A 20,786-nucleotide genomic window follows, 5' to 3' on the forward strand; every position below is an offset into this window, starting at 1 on the left:
CAAGAAAATAAGCTCAAGCTTTGTCTCAAACAGTGGGCCAGACAGGGGATAAGCAACAGAAAATTAACACATGTCATCTTGAACCTGCCTCTTGCATGGGTCGGAAGCCAGTTCATGCCCATGGCTTCCCCCATAGCGCCCCTAAATGGAAGCTCTCCCTTTTCTGGCCGTCTGGCATTCGCATGGGCAAGCCCGTCCCTCCATGATTGGGATGGATCCTTCCTGATTTCTGCCCACCAGCTCTCCCAGGAATCACCACGCTCTTATGGAACGAAGTTCAGAAGTAATTGGCCTCCAACAAATTCCATGTATGATCAAAGCAAACTGACTTCTCCTCCTTTCACATAACAAAAGCTCAGCAGCTCAAGCAGTCAAAGGATCACAGGTAGAAAAGTGGCCCATGTGCCACAGCAAATAAGCTTCTCTTGTCAAAGGCAACACATTTCTCCCGGGGAGCGGGGTGGTTTCACGCCACCCCCTTCAAATCGCCAAGAGCCTAGCAATGGAGACATGAGAACTCCGGTCAAGAACAGCCTAGAATTGGTAATAAAAATCTGTAGTTGCATTGTTTCCATCCAAGAGAGCTGATTTTGTGAGCTGGCTGGTCTCCCTCCATAGTCCACATCTTTGTTTTTTAGCATCACAGCTGCTAGCCCATCATGACTAGAAGTTTGTTAAAGATTCATTTTCAACTAATACTGGCACAAAATCCCCATAATTGCACAGAACTATTCACTGGTGACAAAAGAGGAATTTTGACTTCTTTAGGGTGGGGATGAGGAAGAGACTTGAAACTCATAATATTCATTGTGGACAGTATGTTGGGTGGCCCAGAACGGCCCTGGAATGACAATATGTCAAGATATAGCATTGTTGCATTCTGGGGAAAGTGTAATATGGTAGACGAGCTTGGAGTAGCACAAACACCGGCCAACACCTCCAAACGTTCTCTTACCCACTCCCAAGATGCCTATGGAGAGAAGACAGTTTCGGCTCCAAATTTGCCCTTGCAAGAACTTTCAAGCCTTCCTTTGCATACCTGAGGGTGTTGTGTTTCGAAGGAACAAGAACAAACTTCATCAGGCATTGAATACCCTTTGCAGCTCCAGTTCCTTCTTCATTTTTGCAGTATGATTGTAATAGTGTAGAAAACACCACACCAAGGCAATAACAGATCCCCTTCCAGCAAGAACTAGACCTGGGTGCACAATTTTGTACTCCAAAATCCTCTGAGAAAATCAGGAAGCAAAAACCTAGCTGCAGTTTTCACAACTAGGGGGAAAAAACTGCTGGTATCAACTTCTGTCACCAGATCAAAACCTTTTTATTTAACCAGTATTTTAATTGTTGATTTGAAGATATGTCTGATTTAATCCCATTTTAATCAAGTGCTGTAAATTGTTTTTTATGGTTTTATTATTTTAAATCCTCTTGAGATATTCTATGAAAATAATAGATAGTATAAAATGTTAAAATAAAATAAAATAAGCTAGTTCCTGGCTCTCCTTAGATCAGGTTTTTCCAAGTCTACAGCTCTCAGTGCTGCATCGGTGAAGGCTGACGGGAAGTGCAATGGTCCAAAACTTCCACATTGGGAAAAAGATGTCTTAGATTCCTCTCTTTTTCTGAAGTTCATGTCCAGAAGGGAGGAATCCAACTCTTGCTAAGGCACATGGAATGCTTCCTTGCTTGATTTTCCAAGAAATAACCCCTAGGTGGCACTGTGGTATCTCAGAGAAGTGCCAATATCTAGGATAAAATTGTGTGTTCTTTTAAGATCAGAAACCATGTCTTATTTTCTCTTTTGTTTGTTTACAAACTAAAGCAAAACCAGAACCTATAGGTATCCACAGACTTTTTAAACAGTTCCAATCAGCACACAACAATGTCTCATGTAGAGAAACTCACTTCTGTTCCATTGTTCCAGTCCAAAAAAATAAAACCCCTTCCAGAAAACCTGAAGTGAGGACTAAGCTGGACCAAAGATGGGACACAGAATCTAGCTTTTCATGCTCCTTTGGCATTTGTGAGGCTTTTCTCAAGAGTTAGACCTTCTGAATTCATCTCAAGACTGTCACTGGCAAAAGTTGGGAGCACTGTAGGGTTTTCCACTGTTGCCCCATCAACAGCACATGGACAATGGACTTTGGGGTCAAGCAAACCTCCCCATTCCATTGCGTTCTTTCAGTCTCCTCTAAGTGTTCTCTTCTGATCTCTTGGACTGCCAACGTCCATGCTGGTTTCGTTCTGTTATGTTCCACTCCTCTTTCCTTCACCCCAGCTTACTTAAGTTAAATGCATACCTGGACAGATGGATCCTAAAAACAGGCACCCATGCCCTGGTAACATCCAAGATAGATTACTGCAATGAGCTCTATGTGGGTCCGGCCATTACAACTGGTACAGAATCGGGCCGCTTGGTTGGTGACGGGAGCCCCTAGAGTGGCCCCTCTGAACACCTATACTGAAAGATCTCCATGGACAACAGTTGTGGCCCTGATCCAATTCAAGGTGCTTCTGCTGACATATAAAGCCCTAAAGGGCTTAGGCCCCGGTTACCTTAAGGAGTATAAAGAGGGTGCCTCCCCAGCCTTTGGGATATACGCAGGGGCTCCTGTGTGAGCCATCCCCTAGGGAGATGAGAGGGCCTTCTCTGCAGCTGCTCCTCATATCTGGAAAGCTCTCCCCAAGGAGATTCGCCTGGCACCCTCTTTATACTCCTTTCAATGCAAGGCGAAGACTTACCATTTTAATATCTGATGTGACAAACCTTTATTTGCATTTTATCTGTATTTTAATTAATATTTTATGGATTTTTAGATTTATAAACCACTTTTATAGTGGTTTTAATTTTGATTGTGAGCCATGTGGAGATGCTATGGTGCAATAGGCAGCATACGGATGTATAAATAAATAAATGTGCTTTATTCTGGAATTTGAGCAAGTGTAGAAAGCACCTTCCCTCTGTATTAACTATTTGCCCATTGATGAAACACTATAAGAAAGGCAACATTAATGCAATGGTAATATCAAGATTTGTTTGATATGCCTTTCTTTTCTGTGCTTCCAAACACAGGCAAACTATTGTCCAAAAGCAGGTACTGGTGGAACGCCTGTGATTACATAAAGACTTCCTTTTAATTTTTTTAAATCTATGCACATCATTAATACAGAGAAGGAGGAAGAAATGAGCAGACCGTAGGTGCTGAAAACTGCTGAAAATAACTATTCTTCTAATTAACTTGCATCTTGCCCTCTTTAGGACATTACAAAAAAGACAGTTTTCTTGCTTTTAAGTCACTTTTAGTGCATCTGTTTCTGCAGGAAACAAACAAGCCAACAAAACTCAGTACAACAATCTAAGACTGTCTTTGGTTTGCTTTTTGCAGGACTCTAGTAATGTATGCACAAACTTTAGAAACACCGGGGAGGAAACCTAGCACCCAATCTCAAGTACATTGAACAGGCCAAAGGTGAGTTTAGGAACCATTCTAGCAAACTCATAATTTCGAGTAGAACAGAGCATGGGGTTACACTGTGGAAGGATAAAGGAGAATGAGGAAGTCCCTAAAGGTAATCCTAATGAAAGCCCAGAATTCTGTCGCTGAATTTTAAAAGAAGATTCCCTTACAATTTCTTAAGAAAAAAGCATTCCCACTGTTTACTTTGCCAGATCTTGGAACTCATTTTGCACCCTCAGCCCTCCATGGAATTCTGATGGTACCACACAACCTGTTTCTGCTTCCCCCCACATGCGGACAGGTGAAAGAGCAAGCTGAGAAACAGAAAGAAAACAGGGGTTTGCTGAAGGGAAGCCCTGTTTGGGGGAGAAAATAACAGACACAGTTTCAGCCCAGGATTTAACACAGCACCCAGCTGCAAAAAGCAACACCTGGTAAGAAGGAAGGACAAGAGAAAAGATGGACAGATGGACGGACGGATTCAAAAGAGCGCAGGCAAGAAGGACGGGGAGCTCAACAGACAAGAGGAGGGGGCAGGAAAAATAGATCAAGCAGGCTAAGAATTAAATGGAAGATCCTTACTTCAGTGTGACTGGGCATCTTCACCCTACTCTGTAAAAAGAACAGCAGGTTTTGTAAAGTTACAGCTTCTGTACCAGCACCTTTACAACACCAAAACCCACCCCATCACCACTCAGACTTCGGTTCCCACCACCGCAAGAGCTGGGTTACCACTCGCGTCATTTGCGAATTGGTCTGCACTGCAATGTTCAGACTGTTTTTTTATTTATTAAAACTGTTCAACTGGAGGATGTGTTTCTCAGAACACCTTCCCACCTGGTTCCTTTGGGAGGTTACAGCTGCTTTCTGCCAGATGGATGTTTGGGGATTTCCTAGGAATGCTTCCAGGGTTCTAACTTCCCAGGTCTTATTTCAGAAATGAAACCCCTGCAGTTTTGAACCACTGTTGCTCTGTTTGCTTAATAGTTTGTTTAAATTGCATGCAGTTTTCCAACACTCCTACTTCTGATTAGCATTTTTACCCCATTCTTCAGCCAAAATGCGTATCCAGAGCAGATTCAATGCATACATTTAATAACTCACGCGAAAGTTCTAGCCCCTATGCTTACAATCCAAAATGGACAACAGCTATGAAAAGGGGATAAGGAGAGCAGAGGAAAACCGGCTAATTCCAGCAGAGGAAAACCAGCTCATTGCGGGAGTTAAGTAGTTCTTAGAAGGGTGTGGTTCAGAAAGAAAAGGTGCCCTGGGAAACTGAGTGGAGCGGATGTAGTGATCCTGCTTCCCAGGGCTTTTTTTTTGTCCTAGAACGCACCGGAACAGCGTTCCGGCACCTTTTTTTGGATGGATTTTTCCAATGGAGTGATTTTGAATCGCCTGCGGGATGCTTGTGTGTCTGTGCTGACTGTGAGGGCGCTGCTCGGCTCAGGACGCTGCTCGGCTTGGGATCGGTCGTGTGGTCGCGCGCTGAGTGCTTACTGCCTACGGCAACCAATATGTTTATGTGTGTGTAGAGTGACTGGCTACGTGCAAAAGGTAAATAAGTTCTTTATTTCAAAAAAAGTTGGTGAATTGAAAATCTTTTTTAGTGTAAAAGTGTGACCCCAAGACGTGAGTTCCGGCACCTTTTTATTTTACAAAAAAGCACTGCTACTTCCCATTTCTCCTCCTGCTGCAACATTTAGCTTCTTTAGTTCCTTTGTGTCTTGCCACCCTCCTACAATCCTCCAGCTGCATGCAAACACCTCCCAGTTGCTCCTCCCAGCTGTCACCACCAGAGGTCCTTCTAGATGGCTGTACAGACAGTTGCGAGAAAGGAAAGAGAGGGGAGACCTATTCCAGAAGCCCTAATTTTTGGAAGACTGAAAAAAAAGCTTTCCTTTCCACTCCTTTTCTCTTGTATATTGCATCTTTTTAGACTGCAAGCCTGTGAGGTAGAACGGCTTTGCTGGAACCTTCTGGATGAGGAGCAGGATAAAAATGCACTTTGGACAAAGATCCTGCCAAAAAGCAAACTCGACTGCCTGTTTTGTGTGACTTTACTTAGTGAATATGAGAGCAGTGGTAAAACCAGTGCATGCGCCTCTGTGCCAAAGTACCGATGCTCATATGGGTTGCCTTTGGGCTGTGTTTTATCGCTGCCTCTGTGCATATCAGAAACATAGAGCAGGAAAAAATCAGAAAAACACTGGCAATAGGAAAAGGCAGCACTCAAAACCTGCCAAGCCCAGGCCAAAGGCCCATGTAGCAGAGGTACAAAGACCGAAGGGTGGCGAGAAGGCTTGGTCTTCTTGGCAAGCCTTCCTGGAGAGACGGCTCAACAAACAGAGCACCACAATGGAAAGGGCTTGGCTTACCCTTCACCCCCAGCAATGTCTCTGGCCACCCCTTTATTTGGAAATGGGCCCCACCAGAAGGGATACGGGGCTTCAGGACCGCCCTTAGCCACGGGGAGAAGGCTCTGCTTATTGTGGGCTCTTTCCTTCCTCCCCGTAGCTAGCTCATCTGTGTTTTGTTTTGTTTTGTTTTGTTTTGTTTTGTTTTGTTTTGTTTTGAAGAAAGTTGAGGGAGGCACAATACACACATCACACTCTATGAAATGGAGTTGCATCTGGGCCTTTGCCAAGATCGCACGACATGCAATAGCCTGAAGAAATTGCTCCAGGTTTTGGCTTGTTATGGCAGACCAGGTCAACGAGGAGGGCATCATACAAACTGCAGACCTACTGAGACCGAAGGAGGTGCTGCTTCTTGAGCCTAGAATGGGCCTCCTCTTTGGCCAGGTGGGCTTTAGGAAAAATCTTCCCTCTTCTGTGCATTCACAACTCCATTCGGAGACCACGAAAGTTGGAGTCACCGAATAGCAGAGCTGGAGGGAGCCATGAAGGCCATCAGGTCCAACTCCCTGCTCAGTGCAGGACACCTGGTTCAACCATCCCTCTCAGGTGGCTGTCCAGCCGCCTCTTGAAGGGCTCCAGGGTGGGGGAGCCTACCACATCCCCAGGTCTTTGGCTCCATTGCTGTGCTGCTCTCACAGTCAGATGTTCTGGCAGAACGTGGCTTCCTGCATTTGAGCCCATCATTTCATGTCCTGCACTCTGGCATGATCGAGAAGATCCTGGCCTTCCTCACGGAGACTACCTTTCAAGTAGTTGAGGAGTGCATGAAGAGGAAACCTTGTGTGTGTGGTGTTTGTGTGAGGGAGATTAATTAGTTCTGAAGTTTTAAGAATATCCCCCAAAAGATGCTACATGATTAGACAGCATCAGCTTGAGGGAAAGCCAAGGGTAACTGGAAGTAGCCAAATGCCTGGAATAATCCTGTTGAATTTTGCAGTTTCTGCTCCTGAAAATACACCCTTCCCAATGCACAATATGGAAGTGTTCCCTTTTCTTTTCTCAGGACACCTTCCTTGCCATATTTGGACTGAATTTCTGGGATCCCAGTCCCAATACTAGATCCCAGCATTCAGGCCTTGAGGTGTGGAATACCTGCTTGGCTTCTTTTCTCCTACGGAAACCTCTGCTGAAGAGGTTGTCTGTTTGCTGAAACAAAGGAATCTTGCCTCCATCGCTCTTTCTTTTTGCACTCCTCTTGTCTGGGGGTCGAAATATCATTCCCTTTATATCTACCATTAAATCAGGTGTTAATTGAAGACTTGCGAGACAGGAGTGGCAACAGATGAGTGCATTAAGTACATCTGCTGCAACACACGATGTATTGAATTATGAAACACACCTGTTCGTTATCAAGTGTGCCCGTTATTCGTGCGTCATGTCTGTTTTCCGATCGGTCATTCGGCAATGAGTCTCGAGTTCATCTGTTTCCATAGGTATTTACCTCTCATCCAAAGGTGCCCGCTTGGGTATTTACAAATAATTATAATTTATATTATCATTTAAGTACTAATGCCAATAATATTATTTATTTATATTTAATTATATATGAACATTGTTATTTTATAATTCAATACATCCATTGTGTGTGGCAACGGGCATACTACTGTGTTTTCCCATTCGTCTGGTTGACAATCTTAACTGGGGCTTATTTTGGGGGGTAGGGCTTATATTACGAGCATCCTGAAAAATCATGCTAGGGCTTGTTTTCCCGTTAGGTCTTATTTTCGGGGAAACAGGGTCGTTACTCCTTCACATGAGCAGTTAGTATTTTTTGTGTCTCTGGCCATCTTGTGCTGGTACGGTACCTCGGAGTAGGGATTCGTGTGCTGTTTAAGTGACCCGATACGTGTAAACTAGTGTGTTGCAGCCTCTGTAGGAACCTGGTTTATGGAGGAGGAACTCGAAATACACAAACCCACAATTCATTCCCCTCACCTGCACTCAGTCACTCAACCCCAAGCTGTTGTATTCACACAAGCACAAATGCAGGGCCCCCGACCAGGCCAGGACTTGTGCCCCACCCCACCGGAGACTGAAAACAAGACACAACATCAAACATCGCACAGCACAGACGGCAAAGAGGTGTGTGGCCAGCCCTCTACGCAGCCTCCTCCGTGTCGCCCAGACATTTAAACAGAGGGTAGGAGCAACATCCGTGTGGGGAGTTGCCGGAAACAAACAGTCAAAGAGCGAGAATATTTCGTTACCTTCTCGCTGCTCTTCCCATGCTTTCTTAAGAGAGTGCCCTGTAGAAACGACATCACAAAGTGATCAATGTGGAAGAGGAGGACATGGGCAAGCATGCCTATGCGTGGGACTCATCCAGAAAAGGAGGAAGGGAGGAGGAAGGCAGGCAGGCAGGCAGGCAGGCAGACTCAGGATCTGTCATCCAGAGGCCGTCTGGAAAGCAGTGCACTCAGAAATCGCTTGGCGACTGGAGAAGGATGCTCAGCCTGGAGTGTAATTGCTCTGAATCCCCCCAGACACCTCTCTAGTGTTGTCAGAACAGCATCAAGAAAAAGTGGGAAGAAAGGGGGGCCACAGACCCAATCCTCCTGCCCCCAAATCCTGCAGAAGGTGTGGAATGGCCCCGATAATGCACCCAACGGTTTGCCTAAATGCTAAACCGCCCAGGAAGTTGTGCGGTTATGTACCCAGGGGAAACCGGCTTCTTGTTTTATTTATTTATTTATTTATTTATTTAAAGTATTTATATGCCGTCCTGTCGCGAAAGCCTTCCTGGGATGCCTCTTGGAGGCTGGAATGTAAATGAGACTCAGATATTCTCCGAGGATCACCATCATTTAGCAAGCTACTGGCCCCACATGACCTTGGTAACATGAAAAAGGCCAGAAATGCGCTTAAAGAGAGAGAGAGAGAGTGAGGTTCTCTCTGATTTTAAGCACAGAATCACAGCAATGGAAGGGTCTCTGGGGATCATTTAAACCAACCTACCTCTCCAAAAAGGTATCTCAAACCTTTTTATTTAATTGTCATTTTAAAAAAATAGCATTTTCACGTTTTAGCAGTTGCTTTGAATTTTGATTTAAATTTTATTGTACTATGTTATTTATTTATAGATATGTTGTTCTATTGTATTTTGATTTTAAGGATTGTAAGCCGTCCTGAGATGCCATGCATAAGTTTTAAATAAATAAATAAAGAGTAAGATCATTTCCCACCAAATGGCAGTCTAGCTTCTTTTTAAGAACCTCCACAGAAAAGAATGTGACTCCATCATGAAATTTTGGAAATAGGTTTTTAAAGAGTATAGTAAAATACTGTTTAAATATAGATATATGCCCTGGAATTGCATTACTCTCAGTATTTGATATAAAACACTGGAGCTGGAATAATAAAGAAATAATAACAAATTTAATAACTGATTCAAGATTAAGTATAGCTAAGAATTGGAAAGTAAAATATGATTACCAATTGTCTGATTGGTATAGAGAAGTTTGGGATATGGCTATTAATGACAAATTCACATGTGGGATTAAAGGGAGAAAACAGCATATACAGAAAAATAAGTTTAATGATTTTTGGATACATTTATTGAGTATGTTTCTAAAAAAAGGGAAAGGTTTTGAGCCTTTGAAAGAATTATGACAGTTTTGGAAGCAGGGGTGCCTGAAATGAACAAAATGTATTTTTTCTGATTGTAGCATGTATGATTGGTTCTGGTGTTCGAGGGGGAATGTTTTGTAAGAATGATTTAAATTGTATATTTAAATTTACTTGTTTCTATTAAAAAACTTAATCCTGTGCAATTAAAAACTTAATCCTACGCAATCATTGTACGCTGTCCTGAGATTTTTATATAATAGGACAGCTTATAAAAGCTTTTAATAAATAAATAAATAAATAAATAAATAAATAAATAAACAAACAAACTTAATCCTGAGCAATTATCAGGTATAGCAGTATTTACAGAAAAAGTAACACATTTAGCCATTTTAATGGACTGTTGTAAACTGCCCAGAGAGCCTCAGCTTATGGGGAGGTATAGAAATAAATGAAATGAAAATGGGGCAGGGAGAGAGAACCTCCAGAGAAGGAGAATTCACTGCTTTTTGCCTTCTTGGCAGAATGCCTCTCAGAGATCCAGCCCGAATCAGAACGTTGTGGTTCCAGGTTCGAATTTCACCTCCGCTTTCAAAGTGGCCTTTTCGCAGCCTCACTCTTCTAGCCTCACCACTCCTCTCCGCATTAACTATGGCACAACCTTGCAGGGTGGGCTAGAAAATTCTAAAAGGATGCAGAAGAAGCAGGCAATGCAGTGCCAGAAGGCACCTGTATCTTGTCAGCATCTGCCCAGGTGCCTTAATACCTTACCTTTTCTAAAGAGCACACACAGAGTTTTTCCTGGATTGCTGTGAAATATATTTCTACTGGTGCTGAAAGCAGGGGTTTCCAAGGAGGCGATTTGTGCCCCAGGGCTCAGACTGGATCTCTGCCTTGTACTCAGCATTTGGGGCTGGTGACTTGTCCTTTGCTGTTGCTTCCCACAGCAGCCATTTTGTGGCAGTGCCCGGGAGAGTTTCTAAGATTGCCTAATGTGCCCAGAACTGGGATTCTTGCCCCTGCCCTAAAGCTCTCTGGAAATACTGAGACATCCCTGCTAGGGATGTGTGAGGAATAGATTTTGGGGGTGGGGATCCGCTGGATTCCTGGGCTCAGCGCCCTGGGCCATGGTCCACTTCATGGAGGCCCCGAGTCTTAGTTCCTGGCCAGTGTGCCCAGACTTCACACGTGTGTCCACAGTCCCACATGCAGGCTTTGAAGACATCCAAAAGGCTAGCAGGATGGATTCCCTAAATCCTGCACTGGTATATGAACCCACACCCGCCCTGCTGGAATGGTGGTGGTGGCAGAAACTCACCTGACCCCGAAGACAAGCGGGCAGAGTTCCCACTTCCCCTCAACAGACCCCAAACTGGTAAAGGCTCCAGGAGGCATGGAAGTACACTGGAAGCACTGGGAATGGTGCGGATATGAGCCTGGCCTGGGCAGCTGGACTCCCAGAGGATCCAGTGCCTGCACCTTGTCGATAGGATCCTTCCTACGGGGAATCCCCTGGAGGTCATGAAGCACCGGGCAGCCCCCAGTCCTCTGCCCTCCTAGTCTAGCAGGTGGCAACAAGTTTGGGGGGCAGCTCCCCGGAGAAGGTGGGCATCCAGTGGCCAGCGCAGTGAGCATGCACTCTGGGCATCGTCCGGCTGTGAAGCCCGAAGGGCAACAGGGACTCCATCCACGGACCCCGTGGGGCTCCCAACCTGCCTGCTCCGAGGGGGGAGCCCACCATCTGACGGGCTGCAAGAGGGAGGGGAAGGGCTGCAAGAGGGCCTCCGAATGTGCCCCATGGCCCCGCGAAGCATCCCCGGTCGGAACTTCTTGTTACCTTTTCCCACCGCCAGGGACGGTCCCGCCGCAACCCAGGGAGAGAAACCGCACAGAGTGGGGCAGCGGGCTTTCCACCGAGGCGCGACAGCTGTCACGAAGCAGCTCTGCAACATGGGGGGGGGGGGGCGCAGGACAAGAGGCGGCAGAGCGGCGGGCAGAGGGGAGCGAGAAGAGAAGAGGAGGCACAGAGGACGATGGAGGGAGACAGCACAGGGACGACAAAACCAGCTCGAGTTTCCAGAGAGGTGGGGAGCACTGGACGCCAAGGCACACAGACAGGAAGAGAGAGAGAGAGAGAAAGAGACAAACACGGGAGGCAGGTGTCTGCCATACTTACAATCATCTGCCGGGAGCGGAGCAGAATAATCAGAAAGAACAACCATCACATGAGTAGGGCATTGGCCTCGATCCACCGCGCTCCCTCCAAGCCTGCCCCTCCCACACCCCGAGCACGCTGTTTAGTCCCCCACTGTTTTAATTGCCAATTATCTTAAGTTGTGGTTGCTACAGTGAGGACTGGATGCTGTGATGCTTTTATTTTTTAATCGGATTTGATCGCTGTTGTTGTAAACCATCAACCGTCAGTGATGGGATGGTATATAAAAGTTTAAGATAAATAAATACATAGAATAAGCACCCCGCCCACAACTCGTGTGCAGCATTTCATCTGGAGAAGCCCTGGCCAAATTTTGACTTCAACTGGACAGAAAGAACCTTTTACTTCCAAGACTGTTTGGTGGGGAAGGGAATCGACGGCTTAGCTCAACCCGGTTTGGGTTGCTTACATCTTAACACTCCTTGGAAACTTTGTTCCTTGAGCCACAGTTGTGCCGAAGGGTTGGGACTGAGGTTGTTTTCCTCCTGGTGAGCATTTCATTTCAACAACTACACAGTAGGTAAAATAAGCAGCGTTCCAGGAGCAGCTGTACCTACTGAATTTGCCTGGTGCAAATAAATGTGTTTCGTCCCATCCTATTTTCATACAAACTTACAAACATCAGATGCACATTTCTTCACATGCGGGTTGGGCAGAAAATGAGATATTAACATCTGAATATGGGAAAAGAGACACTGATAGATTCGTTCGTCCCTATCTGACACGTGACCCAAGTTACATGGCCCTTCCCTAGCAGGCACACAACTCACACTCAATGCCACTGATTCCCCTGTGCACACATGCTGTGAGAATTTGCCATTTTTAGAAAATCCCAAGCTAGAATACTTAAGTTCTCCCCATGATCTTTAACATTTCCATCCACTCCTCAGGACATCAATCTAACAAACCAACCAACCCATGGTTTTCATAACTTTCAAAATGTTTTAAAAGAATTTGAAAAGAACAGTTTTATTATAATTCCTGGGAGGATGGCTGAGAAATGGTTATTCCACCTCTCTCAAAGCCACCTTCCTTTTCATGAAATACCAAGAGAAGAGCAACTGAAAATGCTTAACCACGCAATATAGTAGTAGAATATGGTTGCGTTATAGGACAGACACACAAAGACACGTAGGAAATAAAGTTGTAAGGCATTCCACGCCATTGATATGAAAAACAAATTGGTAACTTTGTTAATGAATTGTAAGCCGTCCGGAGATGTAAGTAATTGGACGGCATACAGATTTTATAAATAAATGAATAAATAAATAACTGCCTGGTTAATGTCTCAAGCTTGACAGCTGAGTCAAAGTTCGTCTATCAAGGTCAACGTGTCATCTGAGGGGTAAAGACTTATGAAGAGTTTGGGCACCTCCTTAAATGGTGACCCATAACCTTCAAAACTTGAGATACGATGTGAAAAGTGTGAACATCAGCCTTGCTTTCTGGATGATGCACAATTAGTTCCTTGCTACCACTGTGGAAGGCTGAAGAAATTAAGCCAATGGCCTTCAAGACAAGCCAAGCAGATGGATATGCCAGGCTGGACAACCCAGGCCACGGACTAAGCGCTGTGCAAAGATGGCAGATACCGACCCAAGGATGACACTGTGTGACCCTCTCATGGCCAACCTGACGGGTACAGGAGGGAACACACAACCACATGCTGAGTTCCAAGCAAAATTGGTTCCCAAACGCAAAGCATTTACTCTTCCTTTCACATAAGAAAGCTCTCAGCTGTATTACAAGCAGGGCAGTGGGGCTGGGCAAGCTGCGCCGCCTATCCCCCTTTCCCAGGATCAAGACCAGTGCTTTGTTCTGTCATAGAACGCGCCGGAACAGAGTTCCGGCACCTTTTTTCAACAGATTTCCCAAGTTTTAAACTGTTGAAAATTTGATGTTTGGTCCACATGGATTCGAATCGCCCTGTCGAGCGTAGCAGGTCGGCGGCAAAATCATTAAATTGGTGCATGCGGGCTGCTTGTGTGTCGAGTCTGATGTGTGCATACTTCACACTGGTTGTGATGGCGCTGCTCGGCTTGTGATTGGTTGTGTGGTCGTGCGCTGAGTGCTTACTGTGGGCGGCGACCGATATGTTTCGTTACACAACTGACATGTGTGGGTGTGCATACAGTGATTGACTTCATGCAAAAGGTAAATAATTTCATGAGTTCTGGCACCTTTTTTCTTACACAAAAAGCACTGATCAAGGCTAAAGGAAATATTGTCTGCCTCGGGGGTAAAATATCTCATGCAGCATCAGAATGGATCCCCCTAAGTTTGTATACCACCTGGTATGGATAAAACATTACCGGTAATGTCTGTTGCAAACATTTTTGCTGAAAGTCCATTTTGCTTTTCTGTCTTGTGCCAACATGATGACATTACTACAGTCATCCCAGGATTTTGTGTGCACAGTACATGAAAAAAATTGCACACAGTAATGGACCCCCTTAGGTTTGAAGGGGCTAATCCTGACATTCTTAGGCATTTCATTAAGAAATCACTAGGGTGCCTCTAGAACTCAGCTGGCGAATCCAAGTACTTCAGGGACCTTTCCAGAAATCCAGCAATGATCAGGGAGAAACCTAGTTCTAGGAAAACGCAAAGAACCGGATCCTGTGCCATGTCAGCTGCAAGGCACAGAGACAATATTCTGCACCAGCTTCTGTTTGAGGGTACACGTTGCGGAGCAATTCTCATCTTGAGGTCAGAAATCCTCACACTGAATATTTCAGCAAAATACCACGATTTGAGGCCCGTGTGAGTCATAGAATCCTAGCATTGCAGTGCTGGATGCAAGGACTCCAGGGTCAAGCATCTCAAATTGATGCTAGTAAGAAACTTCCCTCTTGCCTTCTCCTCTACCAATACACTGCTGTTCCTGAGTGGAACAAATCCCATCATGATCACTACTATTCCTATTATTTTCAGTCCAGTGCAAGCTGCTCTGCTTTTTAGCATACTTCTTGGTAAAGTAGATCAGTACACTAATATTCCTCTCTTGTTTTCCTCTGTCTTGAGAGACATAGAGGCCGTTTTCCTTATGTCCATTTCCCATTTGCGAAAATGCAGATATGAACATTAATTTTGTTTCAGTTGTAAATTCCCTGAACTTGGCTGCACTCATAGCCCCAAACCAAGTGGCTGCCTATTTCCCCTCAAGGAATCTGCCAGTTCCCAAACATGCAACTGTGCTTGAAAAATACATATTTGAATCAAAGCACCCTTTTCACAAAAAAAAAAAAAAAAAAATACACATGAGGGAGGGAGAGAACCTTTTTGACAAATGCACCCACATCTCCCATTTGGACAAAAAAATAAAGAAATGGGTCACAAGGGAGACTGGGAGCAAGATTTGCTGAGCGGAGAAGTGGGTTTGCAGAATCTCAGCATTATTCTTAATTACGTTTTTAAACCGCCCCATAGTCCACTGCATCCTGTAGAAGCACAATTTCTCCTTTCCCTCAAGAAGACTTTCTGGCTTTTCTGTTTAAGAGGATTTTCACAACTACCAAGAGCCAGGAGCTCTATTTCATTGCCATAAATGCCAAAACAAGGACTGCTAGAAGCTCACTTGTTTAAAATGAAACTTGAGGATTTTAAGAGGAAGGAAAGATACCTCCAGGTTGGCCTTCCAAACCTTTAGGTCATGGGTCCTCAAACTAAGGCCTGCAGGATGGATCCGGCCCGCCATGCCCATTTAACCGGCCTGCCCCACAGGTTTTGCACTCGACAGATGCGCAGCTTGCTCGCGAGGAGGTCATTTTGGACTAGCACAGAGAAAACGATCTCCTCACGAGCAAGCCGGCACCTTGCCCTGCATGCCCCCCCCCCCCCCCCCCCCCTTGCCTTGTGCATGTGCGTGCCCCGCCCCCTCACCGGCTCGTGCCCCCCCACCGGCACCTGTCAAGTGGCCCCCCTTTAGAAACAGTTTGAGGACCCCTGCTTTAGGTTTTCCACACTCCTGGAGTTTTTGAATTCAGTTAGGAGGGGAGGAAAAACATCATGGAAAGAGCGCCTCCCCACTGCCCTGCTAAGATGACGACGCCGGCGGGACTCACCGTCTGGTCCGTGAGTGGCGGGAGCACAATGGTCTTCTCCATGGTGTTCATGATCAGCCTCCATAGCTCCTTCAGCACTCGCTTCAGGACGGTCTTCTCACAGATTTTAGCAAACAGTGTCAGGCTGGAAAACAAAAGGCCGAGAAGGAGAAGAGCATAGGCATCTGAAGCCAGTGAGAGAAAGAGGGCGAGTATCTCTGTTTTGTTGGGTCTCGACCCATTCTGTGGAGGCTTCTAAACTTGTCTTCATCCTCCTTTGGATGGTTGGGTTCCAGAATACCTGGTTCAGCATCCAGAGTGAAGTATTCATTATTTCCACTGCCCTGCAATTTGTAAGTTGGGTGCATTGTTTTCTACAATTTTCCTCTTCTTCAGCTGCATTTCTCCTTTTCTCTAGATTTATAGTGTACTAGATGGATAATCTGCTATAAATATCTATAAAGATAGATATTTTATACATATCTATATCTATAAATTCACTGTAGAAGACCCTGATGCTGGGAACAATGGAAGGAAAAAGAAGGAGGGGATGGCAGAGGATGAGGTGGCTGGATGGGGTCACTGGGACGGTGGGTGTGAGCTTGGGTGGACTCCGGGGGATGGTGGAGGACAAGAAGGCCTGGGGGAGTGTTGTCCATGGGGTCGCGATGGGTCGGGCAGGACCTTGTGGCTAAACAACAACAAATATTTATAAACATCTACAAATATTTTATAAATAATGTGCTACCATAGTGACAGATTTTATTTTCCTGGGCTCCAAGATCACCACAGAAAGGGACTGCAGCCAAGAAATTAAAAGGCGCTTGCTCCTGGGGAGGAAAGCGATGGCAAATCTAGACAGCATACTAAAACGCAGAGACATCACCCTTCCAACAAAAGTGCGTAAAGTCAAGGCTATGGTTTTCCCAGCTGCAATGTATGGCTGTGAAAGCTGGACCATAAGGAAGGCTGAGCGCAGAGGAATTGAGGCCTTTGGATTGTGGTGCTGGAGGAGACTCCTGCGAGTCCCTTGGACCGCGAGGCGATCAAACAGGTCAGTCCTAGAGGAGATCAACCCCGACTGCTCTTTAGAAGGCCAGATCCTGAAGATGAAGCTCAGATGCTTTGGCCACCCAATGAGAAAGAAGGACTCCCTGCAGAAGACCCTGATGCTGGGAACAGTTGATGGCAAGAGAAGGAGGGGACAGCAGGGAATGAGGTGGCTGGATGGGGTCCCTGGGGCAGTGGGTGTGGGCTTGGGTGGACTTCAGGGGATGGTGGAGGACAGGAAGTCCTGGAGGAATGTTGTCCACGGGGTCGTGATGGGTCGGGCATAACCTTGCGACTAAGCACAATTGCTACCAACGTTGCCACAACCTCCCATCCTGAGAAGTTCTCCCACAGGGTAGCTGTGACTGATGGAAACAAAGCATTTATGATCTGGAATCTCCAACAACAACCCAAAAGGCTATGAATGGCTTTAAAATGAGATATAAAGCGAGGAGTGGAAAGGATGCTGATGCACCCGCAGGGCAGTGGACCCTGGGCTTCCGGTCCCTTCTGCCTGTTTGCACTCACTTGCTATCCAGAAGGTCCATGATGGGCTGCAGGACGTTGTCAGCATCTTGGGCCACACTGCTGCAGGCGCTGGCAGGCATGTTGCCCGTGCCTTTCACCTGGGTCAGGATATCACCCATCTGCTTCACACAGTCCTCGATGTGTGGCTGAAAACTGTGGGGGAAGAGGAGAGGCCTTGCTATGTGTGCAAAAGAGTCTTGGCAGAGGGCTGAATGGGTCATGTGCAGAGTGGAGCTGAAATGCCCCCCCCCCCAAGTTGTGCTGATGGAGTGGGGAGTCCAAATCCCAAGGGTCTGAGAAGATAAGGAATGCCTTGCAAGACGGGACCAAAGAGACAGGACCCATCTCCAGCTGGGCACAGCCAGATGTTACTGGGAAGGGGATGAGTGGGGCACAAGGATGAAAGCGGCACTCTGTCCCCCAAGCATCTAGCACACAGGGTAGACTGCTCCTGCTGGTGGAAGCTCCATCACACTATCATGCTCCAGGAGCTGCCCTGGGTGGCCACTGCTGAAAACATGGGCCCTTCTGTGATCCAGCAGGAGAGCTCACTAATTGATTGGCCGACTAATAGATCCCATTTGCAACTGGCTGGTCAAGGAAGGGAGGATGCTGTAGCATTGCCACCCAGTGGTCCGTACCTTGTTGCGAACACTCGGCTCAGCTCATCTAAGACGTTGTTAAGCTTCACTTGAAGTTCCTTGAGGATGTCACTGGCCTCGGAGTCCAGCTAGAAAGACAGAAGACAACCATTGGCATGGGGAGGGACAGAAATGGCATTTGCACCCACAATATTAAATATGTGCCTCTGTGTCTCCCTTTGGGGGCTGTTCTGCCCCAGAAGCTCTTGCCTCTGTCCCACCAGAGGGTACCAGCCAGTGCTGGGAAAATTCAGCTAAATCCTGGCAGAAAATGGTTGTTTATGTGTCTTTGTTATCAAATGCCTGCACCCCTTTCTCAGGAAGCACCCAAAAAAGATTCCAAGCCAAGTCACTCTTTGGCATTGCTGTTGCCTTGAGAAGAAGGTGTTCTTAGCTGGACTGGGAAGCCACACATACCTGTGTTATTATCAGCTGTAGAAAAACTGAAATAATGCTGTTCATTAGTTTCTGGATGGGCCCACCGAAGCAGAGGCAAGCTCCTGCTGAGTTTAAGTTGCCAAACCAGGTTTCCTACATGCTTCCTCCCTTAGACACATTTACATGTGTGAACAGACAGACCTGGATGACCTGAACTGTCAAGAATTTGCTGGACTGACCCATCAATACAGCAATCAGTCATGCTGTTGTTAACAATATTTCTGATCGGTTTAGGACGTTATGTCATGTCTAGAGACTCCAGGATGCTCTTGTACCGAGATTATCTGGAAATTTAATACTCTGTATTGGTGTACGTGACTAGCAGGTTATAAAACTGTCTGTACATGGGCTGTGATTTTGCAGTTGGTGGTGAGAACCACTACCCGGGAGCATGTGGTGGTTAGTAACTGCAGGAAGCCTGGGTGATCTTTCGATAAAAGTGCTGAGTTCAAGGCGAACGGGGTCTTTCCTGATTGAACCTGGTTATCCTTCTTGCGGCTGCCATCGAGGCTTTCCTGACACCAGCCATGGTTATCCCGCCTACACCCCACCAGACGGATCCACTGGCTTGCTCTCTCATTCAAGCTACTTTGGAAGCGCAAACCTCTTTGCCACCCATGGCTTCAAACATCTTCTCCAGCTGGACACGAAGCTGCTGTATGTTATTCATCAGGATGCAGGGCTGGAAAAGGAGACAGCAAATCAAGTCACTACCATGCCAGGACCAGCCTGGGAAGAGGGGCTACACTTCACCAATGCTATGCTCCTCCATCGCTGGGCTTTAACGAGGAGCAAGTCCAGCTTTTCGCTTCCTTGTTTGATCGGAGTCCTTTCCTCTGGAGCTGTATTCTGTCCATGCTCATTTACAGCTCGACACCCACCCTGCCAAGATGGCGTTTGCACAGCAATGTTATCAGTAAAATGCCATGCACGGAAAACACATATATTTCCCACAACCCCACGGCCCCTTGGGCAGATCCTCCTGCTCCACTGCCCCGGGGTGCTTTGCACCCTGCATTTTGTCTAGATGGCTCTTTTGGCCACCTGGACTGGCTTCCGGGAAGGGAAGAGGGCTGGAGCATGGACTGGAATGGGCATGACTCTGCGGCCCAGCCTCCTCTCCTCCTAGCCCCCAGACATGCCCCCTTCTCCCCTCCGAGGGCCAGTTACAATCTGGGGTGGGGGGAGCGGACCCAGCTCTTTCCGAGAAGGAGGGGCAGGCAGGGTTGGTTTCGGTGACCCACGTCCTGTGTCAGCTGCACCAACTGTCTAGCCCTAAACCCCACTCCCAACACCCCCAGCAGCCATCTTTCGGAAATTCAGTTCTGCAGGCAGGTGAGAGCAGACAAGGCAAAAAGGAGGGCATGTGGGTGGGATAGATCACCACTTTTTCCTTCTCCTTGGAGCAGTAGGAGGCAAAGTCCTTCGAAATGATCTCCGCATATTGTAGCAGAACGTTGCTGATGGTCTGAAACGCAAACAAGGCCAGTGAGAGGAGGAAATCGGACCTGGGGCATCACGCCCAAAGATGAGATCTTCCTCGTCCTTTTCCCCACCAAATCCAGGGCCACCCTGGATAGAGTCCCCCTTCTTAGACTGTCTGGACACTGGCTACTCATGGACCCACCCACCATGAATGTGTAAGAATGCGACACTCAACTTCTTAGATCAGGGCAAAAGTCCATCCAGGTTACTATTCCCCAACCTGGCTCTTTCCAGAAGTGTTGGATTCCAGCTCCCATCACCCTCATGACCCAAAGCCATGGATGTTGGGATCTGGAATCTAACATACCTAAAGGTGCCAGAGTGGGGAAGACCAATCAAACCTGCCATCCTGGTTTCTGTGATTCTGTTTACTTTTTAAATTAGAGTTATATCCTGCTTTCCCCACAACAAACTCCAAATGGCTGGCATCCTTGTCTCCCCCCGCTCTTAATTTTATCCTCACCACAACAACCCTGTGAGGTAGGTTGGGCTGAGAGACAGGGACTGGCCTAAAGTCACCCAGCTGGCTCCATGGCTGAGCAAGGACTTGAACCCGGATCGCTGGGGTTCCAGTCCCATGCTCTCATCCACTGTACCACATTGGCTCGCTGATACACCCAATTGTTCCTTTTCAGCCAGTCAGCGGTTCTCCTGCAGCAGTTCTAGGGAGCCGTCATGGGAGGTCGTTGAGGCCCCATCGGTGAGGGTGTTCAAGGACAGGCTGGACATGCACATGGTGGGCATGTCGTGAGCGAAGCCGACTGGAGCCGGGGTCAGACTAGATGGCCCGTAAGACCCCTTGTGACTCGCTCTGTTTCTATGTCTCCTAGGGAAAAGTGGAGCTGCAGGGCAGCCTGGCAAGCTAAGCCTCTTGTTTCGGAGATGCCGCATGGCTGAATTGCTCCCCGTGACTTCAGCTTCCTGGCTGCAAACCCACAGCT

General features: G+C 46.8%; 1 protein-coding gene across 2 annotated transcripts in view; it reads right to left on the reverse strand.

Annotated features, from left to right (window-relative positions):
• Positions 1–20,786, reverse strand: part of LOC123035332 (protein unc-13 homolog A) — a 151,091-nt gene that overhangs the window by 14,593 nt on the left and 115,712 nt on the right. Inside the window, exons 32-39 of one of the 2 annotated variants that reach the window (XM_044453377.1) lie at positions 19,745–19,828; positions 18,965–19,042; positions 17,923–18,011; positions 17,282–17,434; positions 15,725–15,848; positions 11,622–11,627; positions 8,089–8,127; positions 4,044–4,073 (exon numbers count right to left, since the gene is read on the reverse strand). In XM_044453377.1, coding sequence (XP_044309312.1) covers positions 4,044–4,073; positions 8,089–8,127; positions 11,622–11,627; positions 15,725–15,848; positions 17,282–17,434; positions 17,923–18,011; positions 18,965–19,042; positions 19,745–19,828 — 603 coding nt within the window. The remainder of the gene's footprint in view (positions 1–4,043; positions 4,074–8,088; positions 8,128–11,621; positions 11,628–15,724; positions 15,849–17,281; positions 17,435–17,922; positions 18,012–18,964; positions 19,043–19,744; positions 19,829–20,786) is intronic. The other variant, XM_044453376.1, reaches the window with a different exon arrangement.

The sequence above is a fragment of the Varanus komodoensis genome, unplaced genomic scaffold (genome assembly GCF_004798865.1).
Source record: "Varanus komodoensis strain SLA01 unplaced genomic scaffold, ASM479886v1 scaffold79, whole genome shotgun sequence".
Taxonomy (NCBI): domain Eukaryota; kingdom Metazoa; phylum Chordata; class Lepidosauria; order Squamata; family Varanidae; genus Varanus; species Varanus komodoensis.